The sequence below is a fragment of the Melanaphis sacchari genome, unplaced genomic scaffold, assembly GCF_002803265.2.
Source record: "Melanaphis sacchari strain LSU unplaced genomic scaffold, SCAv2.0 Contig4_pilon_pilon, whole genome shotgun sequence".
NCBI lineage: Eukaryota > Metazoa > Arthropoda > Insecta > Hemiptera > Aphididae > Melanaphis > Melanaphis sacchari.
In genome coordinates this window covers 5,479,577-5,504,549 of record NW_020271335.1, presented here as the reverse complement: position 1 = coordinate 5,504,549, position 24,973 = coordinate 5,479,577, and the positions used below count along the sequence as shown (strand labels likewise).

The window sequence follows — 24,973 nt, the reverse complement described above, 5'->3', positions numbered from 1 at the left end:
TAAATCCGTTGGTTAATTTATATTTAAGTATGTATTGTTATTAAAATTGAAAGGAATGATATGATAATATCAATGAAAGCTTAAAACGTTTAAGCTGCTGGTTAAAGGAATCGTTTATATTTTCATTCACATTGTGCTTGTAGAAAAGTCATTACCCATTACTGTATACTTTACATTTTATATTTTGGTGGTTCTAACTACTAATTATAAGCATAGACATAGAACATTGTTCTCTACAAAATGTCGTACAATAATCGAAATTTCCAAAATCATCTTGTTTCATTTTGCCCGTGCCATCGCTTCACATTATATGCTTATTAGTTATTGTGTTATAAATTATTATTTATCATACTTTTGCAAATATTATATCGACGAACAAAAAATAACCGGCGTATCGACCCGAACTCAGACGGGGCACAGCTGTTTCGTAAGCAATATCCACCCTTCGCAGCGGTTATAGCATTTTATTTTCCACGACCATGTGTTCTAGCGGGGCAGATCGTCGTCGTCGTCGCCACCACTGCCGTCGTCTGCGCGAAACACAATTTTACGGTCGTTACGGCGATTGCTCACAGCTGTAATGTAGTTGTAAGCGCTCGTTCGTCGCGGAAACGTCTGAGAAGCACTGACACTGCGCTCTTTCGCAGTAATAATAATTAATAAAATATTATTATTATTATAATAGTATTTCCGTAGTTCCGTTGTATTGGTGTCATATAAATAATTTACATAATATAGACGGCTCATGCTCATTACCATTCGTGATTTAAGCGAAAGATCTATAAAACAATATTATTTTTAACATGCGACACGACATAGACTATTATTATACAACAGTGTTGCTACCACGGCTCATGTTTAACCGAATACGATGATGTCAAAGACGAATATAACGTAAGTGGTTGAATTTATAATTTGTAATAAATATAACATTATGTGACTATACTAAATTACGATATGCCCTATCTGTATATAGTTGACGTTCGAATATAAATTTAGTGTGCTTAAGCCGAATTGTTTGTATTACTGTGGACTGTGGTAGTGCATAAATTATGTAATGTAGATAATGGGTTCGTCAGGGGTAATAATTAATGCATTAAATGATTTTTGAAAACTTTTGTTCGTGTTTACCATGTTGTTCTAAAAATTAAAAACCATCCCCGTCACTGCCATAGAATATTACTGCTATTGCCGATGATCACAATAATATGAATTTTGATGAAAGATATCAGTATTTACAACCATAATCCGCGATGTGTCTTAATCAAAAAATTAACAGAATCAGTTGAATCAGACCAAACTATCTATCTAATACATAATATATTACCTTTTACCTATAGAGTGTGAGGAAGCGCCTCATTAGGGGCGTCTTCATCGTTACTGCTATTATTTTGTGTACTCTGTTTACGTGTTAATAAAAATATTCCTTAATGGTTAACGAGGTTAAAGGATTATATTTATTGGGGAACTACAGCGATTTACCGCCATTGCGTGCAATGTCCAAAAGATTCCGTACAAATGCACGCCCGGGTTCAATTCAATGAAGCTTAAAATAGAATTTGAAGTTTTTGTATAAATTAATGTCACTTTTTTTTAATTTTAAAAGAATTTTTACAATCTATGCTACAAGGCATAATAAACAAACTTAACGTTATATTAAATGTAATTTGTTTATTATTATAAATTAATATTTAATTTAAAAATACTTAATTTTATTGTTAAAAATAAAAACTAACGATCATCAACAAAATTAACCTGAAAATTAACTGACACGATAGTCATTACTACATTAAATTTACTACATTCCTACATATTATTTTATGTTATTGATAAATATATAATAATATTTACTATAAAAATGATTAAAAATTCACTCTAATAAAGTATAAACTTATAATCATTTTTACGGTTTAAAATACATAACAGTGTCTAGTAATCAGTAACTGGCCTATAATAATAGATATAATACCTAATTATAATATGAATGCACAAATAGAAAATACAATCATATGAAAGATTTATTTTGTGCGCAGTACAAACAAGAAAATTATATTTTAAAATAAATAATATAACACATAAAAATAAAATATTGGTTATAAAATATTGGCAAGATCACAACTCACAAGACAAATATTACACAAAAACAAAACTTATTTCCAAATTCAATTACTCTTCTGACTTTTACCCTAGTATCCTACTTACGTTTTAAAGTTGCCATTTATTGTGTAGGTTTAATAAATAAGCTTATAAATTATTATAGTATAATACTATATATAGCTATATATTTGTGTTATTATTATTATTATTATTATTATTATTTTTTTTTTTTTTTACTAAGAAAATTACAAGTTTATACTAAAATAAAATAGAAAGTGACATAAAATAATTTGAACAGATAAAGATAACTAACATTGATACAAAACTAGGTTTTTTTTTTATACCATTACTTAAGTATTTAAGATCCCTAAACCTAAAAAATATGAAAAACAATTGTTTAATTGGAGTGTGTTTTTAGTTTAGAATGAAATTTCAAATTTGGTATAATGAGGTTTGGCCAGTTCGTTTAGTAAAGTAGTTTTGATTGAGGTTTTTATTTGTTCATACTAAGGGGCAAATAGATTATTTAAAGTAAACCTAAATATTGGAAGGTTTGCAAGGTTTTTTTATTAGATGATTTGGCATATCCCCAAATTATATAGTCCATATAACCAGGATAGGCGATTTATTGACTTGTATGTATTAAGTTAATTTATTAGAGACGGTTTAGGTCTTGAAAGAAACTTCAGAAGATTGAGTGGAGTTTTGTATTGACTGATTTGAATTTTGTTTTTTTATATGTACTCCGTGCAATTGCGTGAAATGAGTCACTTATCAAAAGTGAATCCAAAATATTTTATTTCGTTAGCTAATTTAATAATTATACTTTATCACAATGTTATCGGTAAGACAAGACATCATTTGATCATTCTACATTTTATTATATTTTATTGTGCTACTATTATTACTTTACCCGATCGCAAGTTGACTTACATTATTTTTACCCGCACTCCGAATATTTTAATTCTATTATATTATAGTACTAATTTATATAGACACTGCGAGGCTCGCTGATCGTTGCCCGAATGTACAACGATCACGTTATACTCTCGTCGTCGTGGGTTTTTATTTCGGAGCCGGTCATTGTTTCGGCTCGCTTAAAATTATGAAACCAGGACACTGCAAAATGATAATACATTTTATATTCTTACGACGAAGAATTAAATTATATTTTAGATAGTGTAGATACAGCCTATCTGCAGTGTTATAGCAGAAACTATTTTACGTCCTATACGTACACACAGTGTCGTCACTCTTCGCCGATCGTATTGTAGTGTACGGATATAGGTGTGCTCCTGCGGTCCCGCGGGCGTTAGTGATTCGTAACACACGAAAACTTCGAGACGTGATACTATTCGTGGCCCGACCGGCGGCCCCGAATATAAAACGTGACCGTTGCGCGCATAGACGACGGCGTAGACGTCCGAATAGATCATTTTTTTCCCCTCGTCGTCCGCTTCTTGCTATTCTTTCCACGAGAGTCGCCTAGCTATATCATCGTCGTCATCGTTGTCGTCGTGTACGGTGTACACGTACAAAATATGATGCACCGATATAATATATTATTATGTGCACGTCTAAATAAATAAATGTAACAATTGTAACGTACTATAGCGCTCATCATTCGGGCTTCTTCTTTTGGACATTAAATAATGTTATGTGGCGGTGTACTACGACCGAGACGACGCCGACACTCCGACGCCGCCGGTGCGTGCCGAACCGTGAAGGCAAAGCCAATGCCGGTAGTAGACGTGTACACCCTACCTATATTATATAGTACGGAATCATACAAGACTCGCGCACGAATATAATAACATCAATGTTATATACATGTATAGTTATAAACTTATAATAATAGTATACCATATACATTATACCTTACCTTCGCTTTCGCGTTAGTTCGGAAACGAAAAACAAAATGACTGAGCAAAATAGAGCAATGCGGTCGAAATCAGAACCATGGTTTTCTGTCAGAACAATACCTAATTACAATAATAATATACAGGCGGCTTCAAAACACACGGCACGCACTTGTGTACTGTGCACTTTATAATATTATAAGAGTGATTGTTTTAACGCGAACATATTCGGTTTCTGAATAGCCGTCGTGTGAAATAATAATATGTCTTCTATTTGCTGTATTTAGACGTAGGTACTAAAACGTTTTCAAATTGAAGTTATATATTTTTGATCGATTTGATCTCGTTTTTTTCGCCTAGAAGTTTCCCCCTTCCACTTGGATCTAAGCTAGAATTTAAATACTTCAATAACTATCATACTTTAGCCATTATTCCTTTAAAATATAAAATATCAGTGCCAGTTCATCATCAATAAATCAAATTAGAAATGGGTTTAGAGTTGAATCGTAATAATTACTTATTATACTATAATATTAAGATTGTATGGTGTGTAACGAGTAACAACAAATGGAACTATTAAATAACTGATTTAATTCTACCATTTGAACAAATAAATAGATTTTTATTTCTTAGTGAAAACTAAGTGTTGAGTAATATGGCTTATGTATACAAACACAAAGGTACTTTATTTTTTTATTAGTAACTCTTATTAGAAGATATTATTTTTATTTCCTAAAATATTTACAATCTAAAAATTATTATTTACTATGGATAACAATTATAGAAGTTAAATATAAAATACAAGCAATCAAATTATTTAAATTCGATTCCCCCCTCAATATTTAGTAAGTAATAAAGGGTTGCTCCTGATTTCGTCCCATTCATATAATTTTATTTTAAAAACAAGTAGTGCCGTTACGCTTAAAAAATATTTAAACATATTATATTACGTTATTTATATATTATATAGTTAATATGCTGTATATTAAACTGCATTAAAAAACCTATATTAAACTATATTAAAAAAAAGTATATCAACTAAGATATACTCATATTATACTGTAAAAAAATAGTGCAGACAATTGCCAATTTTTGATGAAGGAATCAACCTGTTACCTGTTTATAAGGCATTATTTATATAATTCATATATATAATAGTATTATATCATAATTTCACGTAGCACCTGACCCATATTCTGTCGTCTGGTTTGTACCTATAAAGCAAGTGAATCGTATTGTATACTCGATAATATGAGATTATTATTTGTTTTATTTACTTGGAAACAGCGTCTCACTGTTGGGCGCTGGTGACTACATTTTAAATACAATAGCTATTACTTATTAGTTACAATAGTCAACAATAGTCATCTTGTATAAATTAGTATGAAAACAACAAATTATTCATCCGTGGTAATTATTGTTCACACACGCACACAGCATATTAAATGTGTATCCCCATTTTTTACTGTTATTGTTTTCGATTTTATAATTTGAACTAACATAATTTTTATCATTTTATCATATAAAGTGTATACATTGTATTTTATTATTTATCTTGTTAATACTTACCTGTCTACTCAGTCGTCGATCGTTAAACATCAGTTTCACTAAAGATGATTTGTCTTCACGTTTTTTACGCCAAACTCGGTCAAATAACGAATTTATATGATAGGTAGGTACCTACTAATTTAGGTACTACCTATATATTTAAAAAAAAATAAATAGTTAGTATATTTGTACTAACACTGTGAGTAAGTCATTTCTATACGAAATTCATATTCAACAAGCTAAAAAATGTTACAAATTTTTCTCCAAAACAGAGTTTTCTCTAATACCTTGAGCTAGCGATTAATAATTATTTTATAAAACAAAATATTTACGTACATAATAATAAGTTAAATAAAAATTTTATATTTATGGAATAAAGTTTTTCCTAACCGAAACATTTTCAATTATACTGTTGTGTAAGATAGGTATAAAATAAAATAGACAAGTAAATAAGTTAATATATTATTATTTACTTCTAGAATATTTTCACAAATTGCTTCTGAATTCAATATTAAACCCGTTAAACTGAAACTTGAAATAGATATTTGAGTCTAGTCTCGGTTACTTAACCAATATCTACACGGTTTACTGAAAATAACATACGTTATAATTGAAACAAAAATGCTATATTCTCCCGCACTTATGATAAATACCTATCTATATATGTATAATGTATATATTTATAGTATACAATAAAAAAATTTATATACTCATAAATTATATTTAATATATAACGTTAAAACGTTATTACTATTATATTATAGATTATAAATAAGTTCATAAGATTTTTAGGTTATAAATAATATCATTGAGTATACTCAATGATAATACTTATAATATTATAGATTTTTAGCAACGGTGGGTCCAGAATTTTTTTTAAAGAGAAGCACATAATTTATATACAACGTGATTGAAAGGTCGACCACTTTGCATCTTGGTACTTAATATTATTTATAATTAAAAATATTTAAAAAGGTAAGCAAAGGGATTCATTTCTATAATGTTTTAAATTTTAACAAAATAAATAAACATTGTTATTCATTGTTTTAATAGGTATGTAATTTCGTCCAAAATTTGATCTTCAAATGTCTATTAAAAAAATTGAGCCTTATATATATTTTAGATTTTTAATTTCCATATAAACTGCTCATAAATAATGTTACAAAAATATATTTAATATATGTATATTGGTAATACGACTCATACTATATTATATTAATTTTTAAGTATGGGTCTTATTGATATGAAAAAAATTTAAGTAGTTCCTAAATTTGTAATTTTTAAAGAAATTATCAAAATAGTAAATAGGTAGTTGGTATTTTTAATTTCAAATTTATTCTCTTGACTTTTTTTGTCATAAGAGGACATCATACCATAATATATTTGTTGTCTCTAGCACTGTCTTAAAAGTTAATAGTAAGATCCAAAATTTACATTCAGCAGTTTTAGTTTTAATTTTATTATTAGAGTAAATTGACTTGTTGCCAAATTCAAAAGCATTATCAACATTATCTATATTCTTGATACATTCTTGGATATTTTTAATTTTAAACTTTAAAATAAGTTAGATATGCTTATGTTTTTTTAAATATTACAATTTAAAAATTATTATTATTACTTTAAATTAAAATTAAAATATCAAAAAAATACTTCTGAAAGTGAACAGTAATGTATACTGTCACTTTTTTATATCTAACATTATTTAGGTTAATTCATTTTAATATTAAACCAACAAAACTAAATGCGAATTGATAAACCTAAATTTATGATATAAATGCGTTTGTAAAATGAAAACAACAAAGTAGGTGTACATAATTCATTTTTTTTTCAATTTATTATTAGTTATTATAAGCCGATAGCCGAAATTCATATCCATGGGTCATGAATTTAAGTAGTTTCATACTATCTACATTTTCCAAGTCACATTCTTAATGACTAACAACATAGATGACTCATGTTTATAATAATTTAGTCTATTCGTTTTACACCGTAACTTTGTTTATATACTTTGTATCTAAAAATAGAAATTTAATAATTTCAATTCATTTTTTTTGGGATGGGGAGGGGTACAATTTTAACCTTTTGATTGCATCACAGGATTCAACCTAACTTATAAAATAATTAATTTTTATAATTTTTCAATTTTAAATGTCAAAGGAATTACACATGTTGATCTACTTTAAAAATCAATTGATTTTTTTAATATGAACCTAGTTTTAAAAAAATCGTTGATTTAAAAATTAGTGAGACACAGACCTAAATACCTGTATGGAAAATGTTTTCATTATTTTTGTAGACGAAAAATGTATTTCTAACTATTAAAATTAGTTAATAACTTGAATTCCATAATGTTAACTAACATAATAATTATAAAATATAAAATGACTGATATTAAATATGATAATAATATTACACTTACAATAGTAACAAATAACAATAACAGAATTTCAATTTAATTAGATTATTAAATAGGTGTTTATAACATCATTGATACCCTGAAAAATAGTATGAATTAATAATTTTTTATACGTTTTGCAGTCGTACTTATAAATAATTTAAAAATAAAGATGATGAGTTATAAATTACTAATTAATTAAATAATAGCTCTAAGGTATAAATTATAATATCTTACATAAAAAAAAAAAAAAAAAAAATGAAAACGATAGTCCTAGTTGTTGTGACGGGTTTTAAACATTAATCTTATCAACCAAACACAATTTACTAGTCACTAATAATTATATCTATTTTTGAAATTAGAAGGTTGTTTAAATGTGCATTATAAATATCAAATTATATAACTTAAAAAAATATTTATACTTTTTACTTTGTGAGAATTTCTCTATAGGTATACTCGTACTTGTCAGTTTATAGTGTTATTGATAAAATTAATTGTTTTTTTTTTTTACTAACGAAAAAAATATGCTTCCAACTTTTGCCGTCTGTCAGTGATTAGTATATATATATATATATATATATATATACATATTATATATTATTTTTCAAATATGTGACCTCAACCGCTTGATCATTGACACATATTTTTAAATTTTAATAGTTGAAATGAAGCTGAAACGGTTTTAACGATGTCCAAATTTTAAATCTTTATAAACGATCGATTCGTTTGAGTATATGCAGATATAATTTAAGTCCCTACTAAGTTCTAATTTTTATTTATTTTAAATAATATCACATTATTCCTAATTTTCAGGTAATTGTTTTACAAACTGGGCCGTAATGAGTTGCGTTCCTTGCGTAGATCCATGTAGTTCTGTGTCCAAAGATGATTTGGACAGGTGGACGAACAGTCTAAAACACGTTTTGGCTAATCAAACAGCCACGAAAATGTTTGAAGACTATTTGCGTGTGTGCAAATTGGATTCTGCGGAAATGTTGGAGTTGTGGAGAATGTGCGACAGTCTACTGCGCTACGTACATCACAAGAAAATAGAAAAGTAAGCACGTCACGAATCTATTCGATATGTCGTTGCCTATATTATCAATGACGTTGAAGGTCTTAACTACTGGTCGGCGGTCGCATAAACCATAAAAGTATATTGAATTCTTTTGTGTTTTAATAACTTTATTTATATGTAAATAATGTAATGATACTTTTTAAAAATTTTAAGTTACTGTTAATAGGTTAACTCTGATAAAATATTGATTTAGCACACAAGATGAAAAAAAACTTTCTAAAAAAACATTGCCAGTAAATTATATACTCAATAGTATTGATATTTAATTGCATCAATTCTTCATACATTTAAAGACCTCTATCAAATTTTTAGTACCTACAAAATCCCTTTTTTGTTGATAAAAGAGACAAGTATAGACAACTTGTTTTAATGTGACATACCTATGTATATAGTACTGTATATATTGACAATAATAATATAATATAGAAATTATACAATCAAAGTATCATTTTTACCTTACATTAACACCAGATTTTTATTTAAATTTATGAAAATGATGGATAAGTCGTGAGTATTGATAAATTAGTTAATGTGTTGTATATTTGATGTTTCAGCGAATCGTCAAAAATTTTAAACGACTACATCGCCATAGTAGAATGCGCCAGCGATGTGGAGGGATTGACAGAACACCAGTTACGCCGGTTGGAGGAGACTAAAAGCAGTGGGCCAAAGAAGATATTAGCCCGCGTTGAGAAACTACGTCAGACAGCTTACGAACTGATGCAGCATGACTATGGGTTGTTTAGGAAAAAGTTATTAAAGGATCATCACAAGATCGCAAAAAAATAATGTTTTTGTTTGTCTCAAAATATTATTCTCTTAACTAAGACGTTTAATTTTCTATGTTTTATAATTTATTTAAAGTACAAAATATATATTTATTTAAAATTATTTATTTATTATATTGTAATGAAGCATGTTATTTCATCGGAACGTCATAAATTTGGGATAGAAGAACTTTCAGAAAAAAATAAAGATAAAAACACAAAACCTGTTAATATATAGAAAGTATACCTATGTATGAACAAAAAAATGGAATATTCACAATATAAAAGTTACCAATAAAAATGATAATATATCTATATTTTTGTACATTCACATATTTACACTACAATTCGGCGGACAATGTTTATTTTTTATCTAGAAGATCTTTAGCTTCGTTTATCTTTGCAGCAATATATGGTGAACCGCCTTTATCTGGATGATTGATCAACATGATTCGTTTGTGTGCGTCCTGAAAAAAATCAAAAATATATATTATTTATTAATATACAGCGACAACGCTAATGACATATTATTAAATTTATTATAATTCCCCACGCATACGACAATAACAGCGGAAATGAGCTAACGTGCTTCAAAAATAAAACTTGGAATCGAGTACCAATAGTACCACGACTACCACGCAATAATAACATAAAACATGTATTTTTCGCCCAAAAGTATAAAAATAATATACACATTGCACAACAAATATCACTCGTAGTAATTTCTATGAAATATTTATAAAAAATAAATAGATTTCACGCAAATTTTCAATAATATTAAATACATTATTGTTGAGTATAATCTGTAAAAATGAAAAATATATATACATATACTATTTTTATATTTAATTTTTAAAGTAATAAATATAGGTATACTCGTATTACACCAATATTTTATTATTTAAATTAACTTTGCAAAGAATTTTCCTCGTGCTTATACATTGCTTATTAAAATAGAATTTTTTTATTTCATAATAATTGTTACTTTCTATGAAGTTGAATTCACATTTCACAATATTATAATTAATTGCTTATAGGTATAATTACTTTAATTGATTAAAGCAGAATTAATTCCTTTAATATTTATCACAGACATCGGGACATGTAGTTATGTATAATGGTGGTTATCCTAAGAAATATAAGTTTAGTGAAACATAAAAAGTAATTACCAACCAAGGGCAATGCTTACTCTACCCACACAATAATGAAGTGTACCCATCGGCCAACTTCGGAAAGTATTCCTTGAGCAAAGCCTTTATTTTAGAATAGTAAACATTGGTTATGAATAATAATTTGTAATAAAATTAACTAAAGATTTAATTTAGTCATTATAAATGAGAAGAACACAAAAACTAATGTAAATGTAATAACAATAAAATAAAAACATTATAATTAAATAAAAATTATTCTTTAAAAATATAAATTATAATATAGTATAGGTATTTATTATTTAAATATAAAATTATAGAATAATACTAATTCATGATGAAAGAATCAAAACCAAAAACACAGATTTTTAGTGAACTACTATTTTATTATTTAATGGTGGGTACACATGCTCAAGTATATTTTTGCAGGAATTGCTACAACAATATTTGTTTGTATAAAAACAAAACTGAAAAATTAAAAATAGAATTACACTAAGAAACTTGGTGAATAGATGATAGACATACTCATATGAGGTATGAAGAAACTTGACTTAGTGACACCAATCAGATTAATTCAAGTGAAAATCATCAGGATATTTAGATAAAATGTTTTATTTTTAATGTTATTGATATGAAATTACAATAGTACTTTATTTGTTTTTGGATTAAATTTAGCTGTAACATGAATCCAGTTAAATATTGTTAAGTTAAAATATTGTCAAAATTATAAATATAATTAATTTGCAAAATTGTTAATGTTCATTGTAATATTTATTTTGTTTAATACAGTATTTATTTCATACTAAATCACTTATTTTATTAATGTATTTAAAAAAGTTTAGTTATAACATAACTATTGAAACAAAATTAGTAATCATAACCAACTTTTATTTAAAACCTTTGATGCTGAACCAAATGTACTATAGGTACTCAAAATAGTTGATACAATATCGTTTACAGATGAAATGTTAAAATTATCAAGGTTATACTAGAAAAACTATTTATTTATAGCTGATCATTTTTATGAATATGTAAAATAAAATCAATTTTTAAACTACATTATTATAAAAAACATATAACTCATCCTGATTTATGTATGTATAAGACTTTAAATTAAGAATTTTAAAAGTTCATGAAAATAATAAATTACACATAGTTTTTTATCGACAAAGGTTATAAACAACTAATCAATAATTAAAAATGGAAATATGATAAAATAAAATTTAAAATTTAAACATACAACACTACTGATGAGAAGTGTTCAAGATTTTTCAATGAAGAGGGATAGAAAAATTATTTGCAATATTTGTGTGGTTTGTAACTACTAACTTACTTCCACTACAAATTACAATAACAATAGAATATTAAATTACATTAAATTACTTCAAAAATGTTGTTTCTATTAAACCTTGTATCTTAAAAAAAAAAAAAAAAAAACAGATTTAATGGATTCAGTAAATTAAATAATTTGAGAATAAAAAAACCTGTGACCTGAGAGAGGTAAATGTAGGGTTTTTGGACTTACATCATTTTTACAATACACAACTCTTAGCGGGGTAAATATGCGTAGCCAACCCCAATTACGCCTATAAAATAATATTATTTTAATTTTTTTTTTTTATAGTAGGAAAAAAGTAGTAGATTACTGTAACAAATTAATTTTATTGATTTTTATTTGGTCCCATCTTTTTAAAATTAAATATTTTTTTTTTTTTCAAAACGTTCACACATGATAAATCTATCCATAGATAACATATTTTATGCACTAACTCATTTTCAAATATTTTGTGACTTACATCGTTTCTTAAATGGGTAGTTCATTTGTATAGATAGTAAATATTGATGATTTAATAATCAAGGCAGTTAAGATCTTATAGAATCACATTATAATTTAGCTTACCTTGATTTTGTTTTTTGGAGCATTATTTGATACATCAAGTATGAGCATGGCTTCACGTTTGGACATGGTAGGTTCAAATCCACCTTTGTGAAATTTACTACTCGACTAAAAGCAATAAGATAAATAAACAAACGTACATAACAATATAAATAAAGTCATAATGTTGTGTAATTTTACCAAAATTCCTGATTCGGATGACATTGTTTTAAGAACTTCACTCATTTTTTGAGCTACTTGTGGAGCAACTCGTAATGCTTGTCGACCAGCAAAACCAGCTACGGCTAGACCTAGCCCAACGACAACAACACTAGCCTATAAATAAAATGCATGTAAAATTACAAAATAAATCCAATACGATATTAAAATAGTAAAATAGTTAATTACCATCTGTCGAATTGTTGTTTAAAACGTGAACTATTAAAATAAGTAATACAGTAATGTCGTTTCAATAATCTTCAAACGAATAGACGCTAAAGATGTAGTTAATAGTTTTAACTTTAAAGAAACTAAATGAGATGAGACTATGAGAGTTAGACTGTTAAGAGCGCGATGAAGATTCAAGATATTATTAAGTTTGGAAAGGTTAAGAGTTTGAGGTTGATAGATAGCTGTTATCACTTGTCATAATAGAGCATGATAACAACATTCACCTCATAATATCATATTATAAATTTAATTATATAATAAAATTATCATAAATTAAACCCAGATTTAATTTTTGCTGTGCATTTATTGCTAAAACTTATTTGGTATTAGTAAATCATTATTACTATAATACAGGAAACATTAATGCTATCTTACACTTCATTAATTCACCATTGAACACTGGTTTCATATAGCGTTGTCAGATCGCGCCTTAGATAAAAGAATACATACTTAATATTATTAATATATACCTACTTTAAAATAATAAAAAAAAATCCACTTTCATACCTAATATTTATTTAATTTTCAAATTACATTGCATGAAATTGTATACATTAGAGCAATATATGAAATACTTAATAATTTAATCATATTACTTTTACTTGATACATGATTAGTTTTAATTAATAATGATTTAAATTAAAGATTAAAATGTAAAAAAAATTGTAAATGTAAGACTTGAGTTTTAGTATTTATCATTACTTTAAATTTTTAATAACCAACTTTAATTTTTAGTACAGTAATCATAAAATGATTAGAGCCAAAATGCTTAAAATTGTACTGGGTTATTAATAATAAATATTTTATAGAATCGAGTACCTAAAAGTCTATTTCTATCATCAGTCCATTGCGCCTTCGTATGACTTAATATTCTTTCGAAATTTGCGATTTGAGCAGGAATTATAAAACATACAGAATATGCATATTTTTAAAAGTTCTGAAGATGTATCACAGTTCATATGCTTAAAATATTTTACTCACTTTTCATCTGATAAAAACTGGAAAAAAGAAATTTTCACTTTTTCCACTTCTGACTAAAATATATTTAAGTTTTGAGATTAATCAAATAATAAAGAGTTGTTTGTAGATGTAGATCACATTTGTTTAAAAATAAAATGATATTTTCTGTATTAATTATCTGTCCATAAAGGTTTGGTTTTTAAAGAAATCCATGTTAGAACATTAAATTGAATTAATAAATTAAATTAAATTGATCAAAACTAGTTGTTAATTTTTTCAAATAATATAAACCATGGTCGTAAAAAATTAACATCAGTATTTAGTAGAGCGATTCACCAAATGACGAATATTGATCATAAATCATAATCAATGAAGAAGTAGATGGGTAACTTGATTATAAAGATGAACTTATTTTGATTTCCAAATAATAATATTAACTTTTACACACTACATTGTGTGACCAAGTAAGAAGAGACGAAACGACAGAAAAACTACGACTACGATGTGACAATAATAATCACTGATGAATGATAATATAGATTCAATATAAAATGCGGTTATGTATCGATACTCATTAATCGCTGACCATAATAATTGTTTAATAGCAAAATAAATGTGGTTATCAAAAATATTTTTGTTCGTTTAATGGTATGTATTTCCGTTTGTAAAAGGTGTATATGATTTATGAGACCAAAAAATAGCTTTCCATTTTACGTTAGACAAGTTTCGTTTTATCAAGGGTTTAATTCTATGTTAAATTATAGAAATCTGTTCGGGACAATGATAAATTTTCGCACAAAACAGGATTCCGTTTAATTATGGGTCCAGATAAGACAGGTTTTACTGTACTACCAGTAATCGATTGTAATGCTTACAATTGCATTATTTTTTAAACATAACTTTAACGTTTAAAATTTATAGCAATCTAACATTGCTAAAAAAAACTTGGCTAGGGACTAAAAGTGAACGATTAGGTTTGAAATTAAAATGGTAAATAGATAATTATTAAATTAAAAGAATTCAAACAATATATTCGATTTCAAATTATAATTGACAATTATATATCTCTATACACAAGTGGTTTTAGATTATTTACTTCATATTATTGTATTAATTGAAAAACACATTTCTAATTATGACTTCATCTAAATTCACATAATACTTTGATCTTACTTATTTAAACATTAACCTTATCTTTTGATTTAGGTACACTTTGTAGTAGGTACATAAATACATTACAGTACATACATACAGATTAAATAGGTATATGTTTAATAACTAATGACTAATGTGATGTATTATGATGGATTTGTATTCATGATTTTCATTGAAGACTACGATTTTTATGGTTATATTACATTATACTGTACTATATTTATCTCATTAATTATTACTGTATTAAAATTATAAGCTATTCTAAAAATTGAATTTATTATTAAATTATAAATACTTATAAAATACTGTATAACTGTATAAATAGTATTCTGGTAAATACTGATACCTACTGAAGTATAACACACAACATGCGAACGAGTTTTCTATACTACTTAATATTTTTAGAATAAATTTAGTGGGTATTTACAAAGCGTATATTATTATACATTAGGTACCTATAAAAATTTAATACGATGACCAACTTAAAATCATAAAATTTTAAATTTAACTATATTTTCAGTCAAACACGTAAAAACAGAACAGCATCAATACAATTGATTCAACATATAGTACAATTTGGACCAAACTCATAACATTCAACAAACTATTGTTAAAAAAAAAAAATCATGTTTAAGGTAGCATGAATAGTGTAATAAACCTACGTACATACTACTATAGTTTTATCACGTTATGACCAACAACAGGATATTGCACACATCTTTTCTACTGTTCTAAGAATTAACTTTTTAATACATCATTAAAATTTATTAACACGTACCGAGGACACTTGTTATAAGTTAGGACACGTATTCTTAACGCCTTGTAAAACAAGTGCCCTAGGTCGAAATCAGAGTATATAATATATAGATAGAGTTCCGCACTTAATTAGATATTAGTTTAGTTGCAGTCCGGGCTTATACTCGTCGTTACTTACTACGAGCCTCTAAGTTCAAACTATTTTACTTTCAATTAAACACTAACATCTCGGGCAGAGTTTCAACTTTGTCCACAAATTTATTTAATAAGTTAAAATAAACATATTAATTTTACTATCAAGTGTTATTACTATTTGACTCCTTCCGATCACTACCGACAACTGGCGAACACCGAACAGCGTGACTACGTCGTTTTATTTGAGTGCTTTATAGTGAGAGATCACTACAAGACTTTTTGGTGTCAGGTGTGGGGTTAAATTTGTTATTATGAATTTTACAGTAGTCCCCCGCTGTATTAATGTAAGTTTTAAGTTTTTTATAATTATTATTAAAATAAGTCAGTCACGTTAAGAAATGCAGTTAATTCCCATTTTGACGTAACAATTTTCATAGGTCCCCGGTTTTCAAAGTAAATACCGGATTGTTGTGAAAGTGGTTCATCCTGGAATCGTTGTTGCCCACGGACAGTTACAACTAAGAGGAAAATGACGAAAATGTTGAACACAGACCTATACAATAAAAAAATATACTGTTATTATAATCTACTCTGTATATGTAGATTATAAAAAATAATGGTTTATTAAATCTGAATTTTGCTCTAATTTACTAATATAAGAAAATAGACACCTCGTCAGAATTACGTCACAACAAGGGTCGTGCGCGTGTGTAATATTATGTTCTTTTTTACATATTGCTGTGTGTGTTTCTACTAAATTTAATTGGTGACCTGTTTTATTTATCTTTCCTATGTAATAAGAGCAGATTTCTTGTTTGGTTTTAAAATTTATTAGTTTTAGATAAAATTCGTTGTCATTTTTGTAATCGCAGCAAGTCATATTTCCTACTTCATGTGAATTTATTTTTAGTTGTTCTAGTATTTCGTTATCCGTGTGCCCATTCTATAAGATAATTAATTTCCTCTCCCTTTTATTTGTTTTATGAATATAGTCGTGTATAGTTGATGCTTTTAATGTGTTTATATCTGCGTTTACGCTGTCATGCCATTGTGCTAATACGGCATATAAATATTCAGTTTTTCTTTTTTCCAAAAAATGCGCACCATTTGGAGAACAGCTCGAGCTCTCTCTGGTTCTGTTAATGGTCTGATATGTTGTTTGTTTAGTAGTAACGGTGGTCCTGCCAGTTTTTTAATTTGGTTTTGGTTATCTGTTATAGCACCAGATATTAATACTAATTGGTTTTTCCCTAAGTTTGTGAACTCAAAGTCCACAAAAATGGTTCTTTCTGATCTTTAAATATATAAAAAATAAAATTGTTTTTTTTTTTTTTAGTAATAAAAATAGTAATTATAACTATGTTAGTCGGAAAATTTCTTTACGTTATTAATATGCGTGCGATAGTCTTTACGTCCCTTTTTAATGGTTATGTTTTCGTTATTATGTACTACAATGACCTCGTATGGACCTATCCAATTTTGTGCTAACGTGTTTTTCTTGTTCTGATCTTTGAGTAGTATTTTGTCCCCGATATGCAATGTAATTGGATTATCGTTTTTGTCATAATATTCTTTGTTGTTTTCTTTTGTCTTTATAAGGTTATCCCTAGCAATTTTGTGCGTTTCTTGCATAATTTTCTTTAAATCGAATACATAATTATCATAATTGTATTGAGGTTCTGGTTCCTTTGTTAGTGTTGATGGAATGTTTGGTTTTCTCCCGAATAGTAATTCATATGGCGTAAAGTCAGTAGAAGTGTGGACAGTCTTGTTGTAACAAAAAGTTGAGTAGCATAGTAATTTATCCCAGTTATTGTCTTTATCGACAAGACTACGGAGATAATTTTTTAAAGTTTTGTGTGACCGTTCCAAAAATCCATTAGTCTGTGGATGCCATGGTGTAGTTTTAGATTTTTCGATATCTAATAATTTGCACATAGCTTTAAAACGTCGGATAAAAAGTTGGTTCCACAGTCCGTTAAAATAGATGTGGGTATACCAAAAATGCAAACACAACATTCAACGAATGCACGTGCTACAGTAGTTGCGTCTGTTGATGCTAGTGCTACTGCTAATGCATATCGCGTAAGTTCATCTTGCATAGTTAGTATGTGAGTATTCCCTAACTCTGTTATTGGTAAGGGACCCACTATATCCAAACAAATTCTTTCAAAAGTTTTCGTAACAGTGGTTGTTATTAACATTGGTTGTTTTGTTTTTTTATGTGTTTTATTTTTCTGACATACTTCACAGTTTAATATATAATGCTTCACATCGGTTTTTAAATTTTTCCATTGGTAATTGAGTTTTAATCTTTTTATCGTTCGTGATACAGCAGAGTGACCTCCTGTGGGTGTGTTATGGTATTCGTATATTATTTGTTGTTTGTCCTCATTTGTCAAATGTTGTTCATTATAAATAGTAACGGTTATGCTGCTATCTTTAAAAACGTATCTAAACATTGCGCGTATTCTCATGTAGCTATTCAAAGTTGAAGTACCTTCTATTCTAATTGTACTAAACGTATTAATATTATTATGTTGGCAAAATTCTTTTATTTCCGAAATTATTTGAAAAAAATTGTTCCGCTTTTAATTCGACCAAGTATGTGGTTTTTATGTTATATAGTACGATTAATCTATTTCCTCGATTAAAAATTATTGTCTTATCTTGGTTAGTGAATTGTAAATTGTCTAGGTTGTAATCATTAATTATTTGTTTTATGGCCGGATGTGTCGTTATGCAATCTTGTGAAATTGGTAGTATTATGTTTTCATTATCATTTGCATTTTTTATACTGCCATCGATTTCTAATATTCTTGAATTAAAAATCACTTTATTTTCGGCTACCTTGAATTCTTCGAACGTACGTGCGTTTTCGGTTTCACTTTCCGTTTCGTTTCCGCTTGGTTCGGAGGTGATCATTCGTATGCGTGACAGACAGTCGGCGTTAGAGTTTTCGGTGCCTGCCCGATATTTAATTGTATAATTATATTCCGATAATTGTAATCGCCAACGAATCAGTTGTGATGACACGTCCTTGATACCAAATAAAAATGTTAATGGTCGGTGATCGGTTATGATAATGAAATGCCTGCCGTACAAATAACAACGAAAGTGTTTTACTGCCCAAATGATCGCTAATAGTTCCTTTTGAATAACGCTATAGTTTGTCTCTGCTTGATTAAGAGTCCTACTAGCGTATGCGATTGGTTGGTCGTTTGGCACAATGCCCTGAGATAGTACTGCACCTATTGCGTACTGGCTTGCGTCTGTTGTCAAATTGAAATTTCCTTTTTCCCAGTCTGGATACACTAGTAATGGAGGGTTCATTAAAACTTGTTTTAACTTGTCGAATGCGTTTTCACATCGGTCATCCCATTTAAAATTTACATTTTTCTTAAGTAATGTTGTTAATGGTTTAGCGATTTTTGCAAAATTGTCTACAAATCTTCGATAATAATTTAGTAATCCCAAAAATGACTTAATATCTTTAGGGTTTTTTGGACGCGGGTAATTTTTAATACATTCTTTTTTTCTTCGGATCGGGTGAAACTCTGTTTTCATTAATAATGTGTCCCAAGTATAATACTTCTTTTCTAAGGAAAGCACATTTTCTTGGTTCTAATTGTAATGTATGAAATCGTAATCTATCGAAAACGTGTCTTAACTTTTCTTGGTGATCTTGTAAGCTAGCACCATGCACAACAATATCGTTTAGATATGCAGTACACATTTCCTCTAGGCCCATTAAAACCGATTTCATTGCCCGTGTAAAAGTGGCTGGGGCGGAGCTCAGCCCAAAAGGCATGCGTAGATATTCGTAATGTCCGGATTTTGTGGAAAAAGCGGTTTTATGAGTATCTACTTCATTGATTTTAATTTGGTGGTACCCACTAGCAAGATCAAGTGTTGAAAAATATTTAGATGATCCTAGGGATTCTAGAATCTCTAATAAGTTAGGAAGCCCGTATGCTTCATTTTCAGTTGCTTCATTTAGTTTACGAAAGTCGACACAAATACGTAATTTGGGTGTGCCTTCACTAGTTAAGTTTTTCTTTTTTACAACTACCAGTGGAAAATTGAACGGTGATGTAGAGTTACGTATTATTTTATCTTATTTCATTTATGTTACTTGTTTTTCGATTTCTTCTTGAAAAGCCCAAGGTAATCTATAAGGTCGTATATTAATAGGTTTTAGACTACTTGACGTGTTTATATTATACGTAACAATATCGGTGGCGCCTAATCGGTCTCCTTCTAAGTAAAATATATCGGCGTATTCGGAACACAAGTCATAAATATTAGCCTTTTCTTCATTATTTAAATGTTCGACTTGTATGGTTTCTTTTAAATTATTTATTCTGTTTGAATTCGTGATGGTTTCATTTAATACTAATACTTTTTCGTCATAAGGTTCCCACTTAATATTCTTAGTGGATAACTCGTCTATAACAAACGATTGTTCTGAAATGTTTATAATGTTACCTATGATTTTGTCACCTTGTACTGGGCTAATGCTATTCGCGAGTATTACGTCTTCATGTATGTCTTGTTTGGAAATCGTTATATGATCGTGTTTAATGTCATCGTCATTTTTAACTAATAGTACACAATTGCTACGTGGCGGAATTATGATTTGATTATTTTTTATGACCTCTGGTATTATGAATAACTCTTGGCTAAGATCCAGAATGACTTTATTGTCTTTTAGAAAATTACGTCCAATTATACCTGCACCTGGTATTGGAAAATCAAATTTAACTCCACGAAACCTTATTGTACCATGATACATGAAAATATAAAACAATTCGTCAAACAAATAGAAGAAAAAAAATTATTAATACTTAATTCAGTAGGACATGAGAAAAGGGATAAACGGGCTGTAATTCCCAATATTATCAAAACCGCACAAGTACTATATGGGCTTTGTGACATTAACTGTTTATGGAACTCATTTGTAAATTTAAAGAAATTTCGGGAAATAGGTTCAAATGAATTTAAAGTACAAGACAAACGTATGAAAATAATAGAGGTAAAACAACATAGAGACGAAGAGGAAGAGAAACCAGGGCTTGAATCAATATACGAACAAAAGGTTATAACAGACGCTCACGAATCTAAGAGCCAGGTACTAGAACACTTAATGAATATAAAAATACTATTAGACCAATATGCATTCGAAATTAGCTCTCTAACAGAGATAATACAAACAGCAAAACTAGGACAAATACACCCAAGTCTGATAAGCCCAAATGAATTAAAACTACAATTAAAAGATATAAAAGTAAGTTTACCAAGTGGAACAGATTTACCTATAGAATTAGATAACGGGGATCCGCAAGAAATATTACTTCTCTCAGATATGATAATATATTATTTAGATGATACAATAGTTTTTAAGATTAACTTACCCTTAGTTTACCAACATGTATTAACTTTATATTACTTAATACCTAAACCAGTATGTCATACAAATAATTATTGTATTTATACTAAAACTAACCACAAATTTCTAGTTGTAAGTAAATCAAAGGAACTCTACTCTACATATAGTGAACTAGATCAAGTAAAATGTAAAAACGCACGTGATTTCCTACTTTGTCCTGAAATTAGTCCTTTGCATCCTAGAAACAATAAACCCATTTGTAAAATATTACTAATGCAAGATCCAAAAGAAGTACCAGATAACTGCGAAATTATGCAAATTAGGATTCATACGTCCATTTTTCATAAATTAAAATACAAGAACCAATGGCTTTATTCATCAATAGGCGAAACAATTTTTATTACGTGTGATAACGATAAACAATCCACAAACCATCTACTAGAGGGAGTAGGACTTTTTACACTTAATGAAACATGTAAAGCATACGCCACTCGGGATATTTTGATACCAGGAGAAGTAAATATTCAAGAAGAATACTTAGACTTCATTCCAGATTCAAAAATAAAAAAACGTCAATACGATACTAGACAACCAATTTGAGGACATCAACCAACAAAAACATATACAGGGAAACCAGATGGAAAGCTTAAATAACATAGCTAAACCACTTAGCGAATTAACACAAAAAACTGAAGAGGACAGGAAAATACAACAAATAAAACAAAGACAAACACAAAGTGATTACTTGTTATACTTATTAACTGTTATAACAGCATTATTATTACTTGGAAGTGTGATAATTTTTACAACAAAAGTTAATATAACACTTAAAAAACAGACGGTACAAAACGCAAACAAACAAAAAGAAGAAGAATGTCCTTTGCAGCCAATAACAACAGTTATAGAAAATCCAAGCGAAGAAAATAGTAATCCACCAATATATCCTAAACTTAAAATGGATTTTTAACTTTCCGGGGCTTTCCTTTTATAGGGGAGGTGTGTAGTAAACCTACGTACATACTACTATAGTTTTATCACGTTATGACCAACAACAGGATATTGCACACATCTTTTCTACTGTTCTAAGAATTAACTTTTTAATACATCATTAAAATTTATTAACACGTACCGAGGACACTTGTTATAAGTTAGGACACGTATTCTTAACGCCTTGTAAAACAAGTGCCCTAGGTCGAAATCAGAGTATATATATAGATAGAGTTCCGCACTTAATTAGATATTAGTTTAGTTGCAGTCCGGGCTTATACTCGTCGTTACTTACTACGAGCCTCTAAGTTCAAACTATTTTACTTTCAATTAAACACTAACATCTCGGGCAGAGTTTCAACTTTGTCCACAAATTTATTTAATAAGTTAAAATAAACATATTAATTTTACTATCAAGTGTTATTACTATTTGACTCCTTCCGATCACTACCGACAACTGGCGAACACCGAACAGCGTGACTACGTCGTTTTATTTGAGTGCTTTGTAGTGAGAGATCACTACAATAGGTAATTAAGTTGAAAGTTATGATTTTTTTAAACAAAAATGTGTACCTAATTAAAATTAAGAAAAATATTACCTATTGGCAGAAATGTGGGGCATAAAATATATAAATCTTAAAAAAGTCCACCTAGCACACAAAAAGTAATCAAAAGAATAAACATATTAAAGATTCATACGTTGAATTCCTAAAAAAAATTTAGCAAACACAATTTATAATATTTTAGATTTTAATAGAGCAATGAATGATAAATGTATAAATTTTACAATTATATGTGTTTTTTTTCTATTTCTCTTCACTTTTTGGAAAATTCATACATAAAGATAATATCTAGAAGCAAATTGTGATCTAGTGGTATTTTAGAGGGTTAAAAATAAAAAATTCTAAGTACATTTTTTTATAATCGAAAAAAAACAAAAAATTAAATTAAGAAAAAATGGGAATTTGTATGCAAATCCAATTTATAATAATCACGAACCTACTATAATACCATTTTAAATAAAATAAATCACTTTAATAATATCGAAATAATGTAATCGAAAAAATTTCATGAAACATAATATACTTAATGTTATAGGCTGATAAACCGTCTCCGCATCAGAATCGTTTTTCGTGTACAATGATATCATTAAATTAAAATCTAATACACCCGTAGTATTGTCATCCACTCGACACCTAATGTACAGCAAACCAGTACTCACTTGCCTACCTTTTTAAACTGTAAATTTTTTTACATTAAAAATATAAAGTAATGTACCTATACTATGTGTATGTTATTAAATGTTAAATATGAAAAAAATAATTAGGTAGTTATTTTATTAACCACAATGATATTATTTGAATATTAAACAAATCAATTGTTATAAATTATATATGAGGGGGTGTTGTGTGCGTACTCTCCTTTTCGTCGTTGTTAGTTCACGTGAAAAATGGTAATCCTCCGAATTCTCCGATAGATTTCCGCCAATGTATTATAGGAGCAGTTCTTAACCTTTTGTAGATCACGGAACCCTGATCAAAGATTTTTAGAAATCACGGACTCCTTTACTAATTTTTTTCGAATACCTTTCTTTTACAATATGTCACGTATTGACTCATGTTATATTGTGTTAAGGCTGCCGCTGACCCCCGACATGAGTATCACGGGCCCCCAGGGGGCCGCGGACCACAGGTTAAGAACCACTGTATTATAGTATTATGTCTAGATTTTTTAAAATTGTATATAGTATAACTAAAAGTTTTCTTAATCGGCTGCGTACGAATTGATTTTCGCGTACCTGTTTACCTGTACCGATACCTACTGTTGAGTTGATTCCCGGGTTCCTCACTGTTTAAGTACCAAATTATTAATTCTCCCCCCCCCCAAATTGAACATAATAAGTACAACAATAGGAAATAAACTCGTATATACCCGGGAATCAACTCGTACAAAAAGTAAGTCTCGGGAATAATCAACTCACACCGGTTTTCTTAATTTATGTTAAAAACGATAAATAAAATAAAAGTAATATGATTTGTCTTTATAATTTCATAATTACTGTACTAACTGTTTTCAGTCATGATAAATTGCATACATAATTCCATTAAAGAAATGATAGGACTCAGTCTTTGAACAATGATTTTTCAATTCTTATACTGAGTTCCATTTATGATTATGTAATAATTGTCTCTTATAACTTATCAATTATTATGTGTTTACCATGTATTTATTTATTTATCACTTACAATTTTGTTACATTATTCCATTAAATAAATAAATAAATAATTTAATTAACCTAAATGATTTATAATGTTTTGTATTTTATTATATATTTTAGGTTATTTAAACAAATATTATTTTATTATAGGTTCA

General features: G+C 28.2%; 2 protein-coding genes across 2 annotated transcripts; one reads left to right on the top strand and one right to left on the bottom strand.

The window, feature by feature from the left end:
• The first annotated feature begins 571 nt into the window (after positions 1–571).
• LOC112599103 lies at positions 572–9,801 on the top strand. Its single transcript, XM_025345847.1, has 3 exons — positions 572–894; positions 8,713–8,956; positions 9,532–9,801. The coding sequence occupies exons 2-3, from the start codon at positions 8,739–8,741 to the stop codon at positions 9,764–9,766; spliced, it is 453 nt and encodes a 150-aa protein (XP_025201632.1). The 5' UTR covers positions 572–894; positions 8,713–8,738; the 3' UTR covers positions 9,767–9,801.
• A 238-nt stretch (positions 9,802–10,039) lies between these two features.
• LOC112599102 (mitochondrial import inner membrane translocase subunit TIM14) lies at positions 10,040–13,373 on the bottom strand. The gene is made up of 4 exons (XM_025345846.1): positions 13,177–13,373; positions 12,970–13,104; positions 12,793–12,897; positions 10,040–10,211 (listed from the first exon to the last, which is right to left on the bottom strand). The coding sequence occupies exons 1-4, from the start codon at positions 13,177–13,179 to the stop codon at positions 10,107–10,109; spliced, it is 348 nt and encodes a 115-aa protein (XP_025201631.1). The 5' UTR covers positions 13,180–13,373; the 3' UTR covers positions 10,040–10,106.
• Between the last annotated feature and the right edge of the window lie 11,600 nt (positions 13,374–24,973).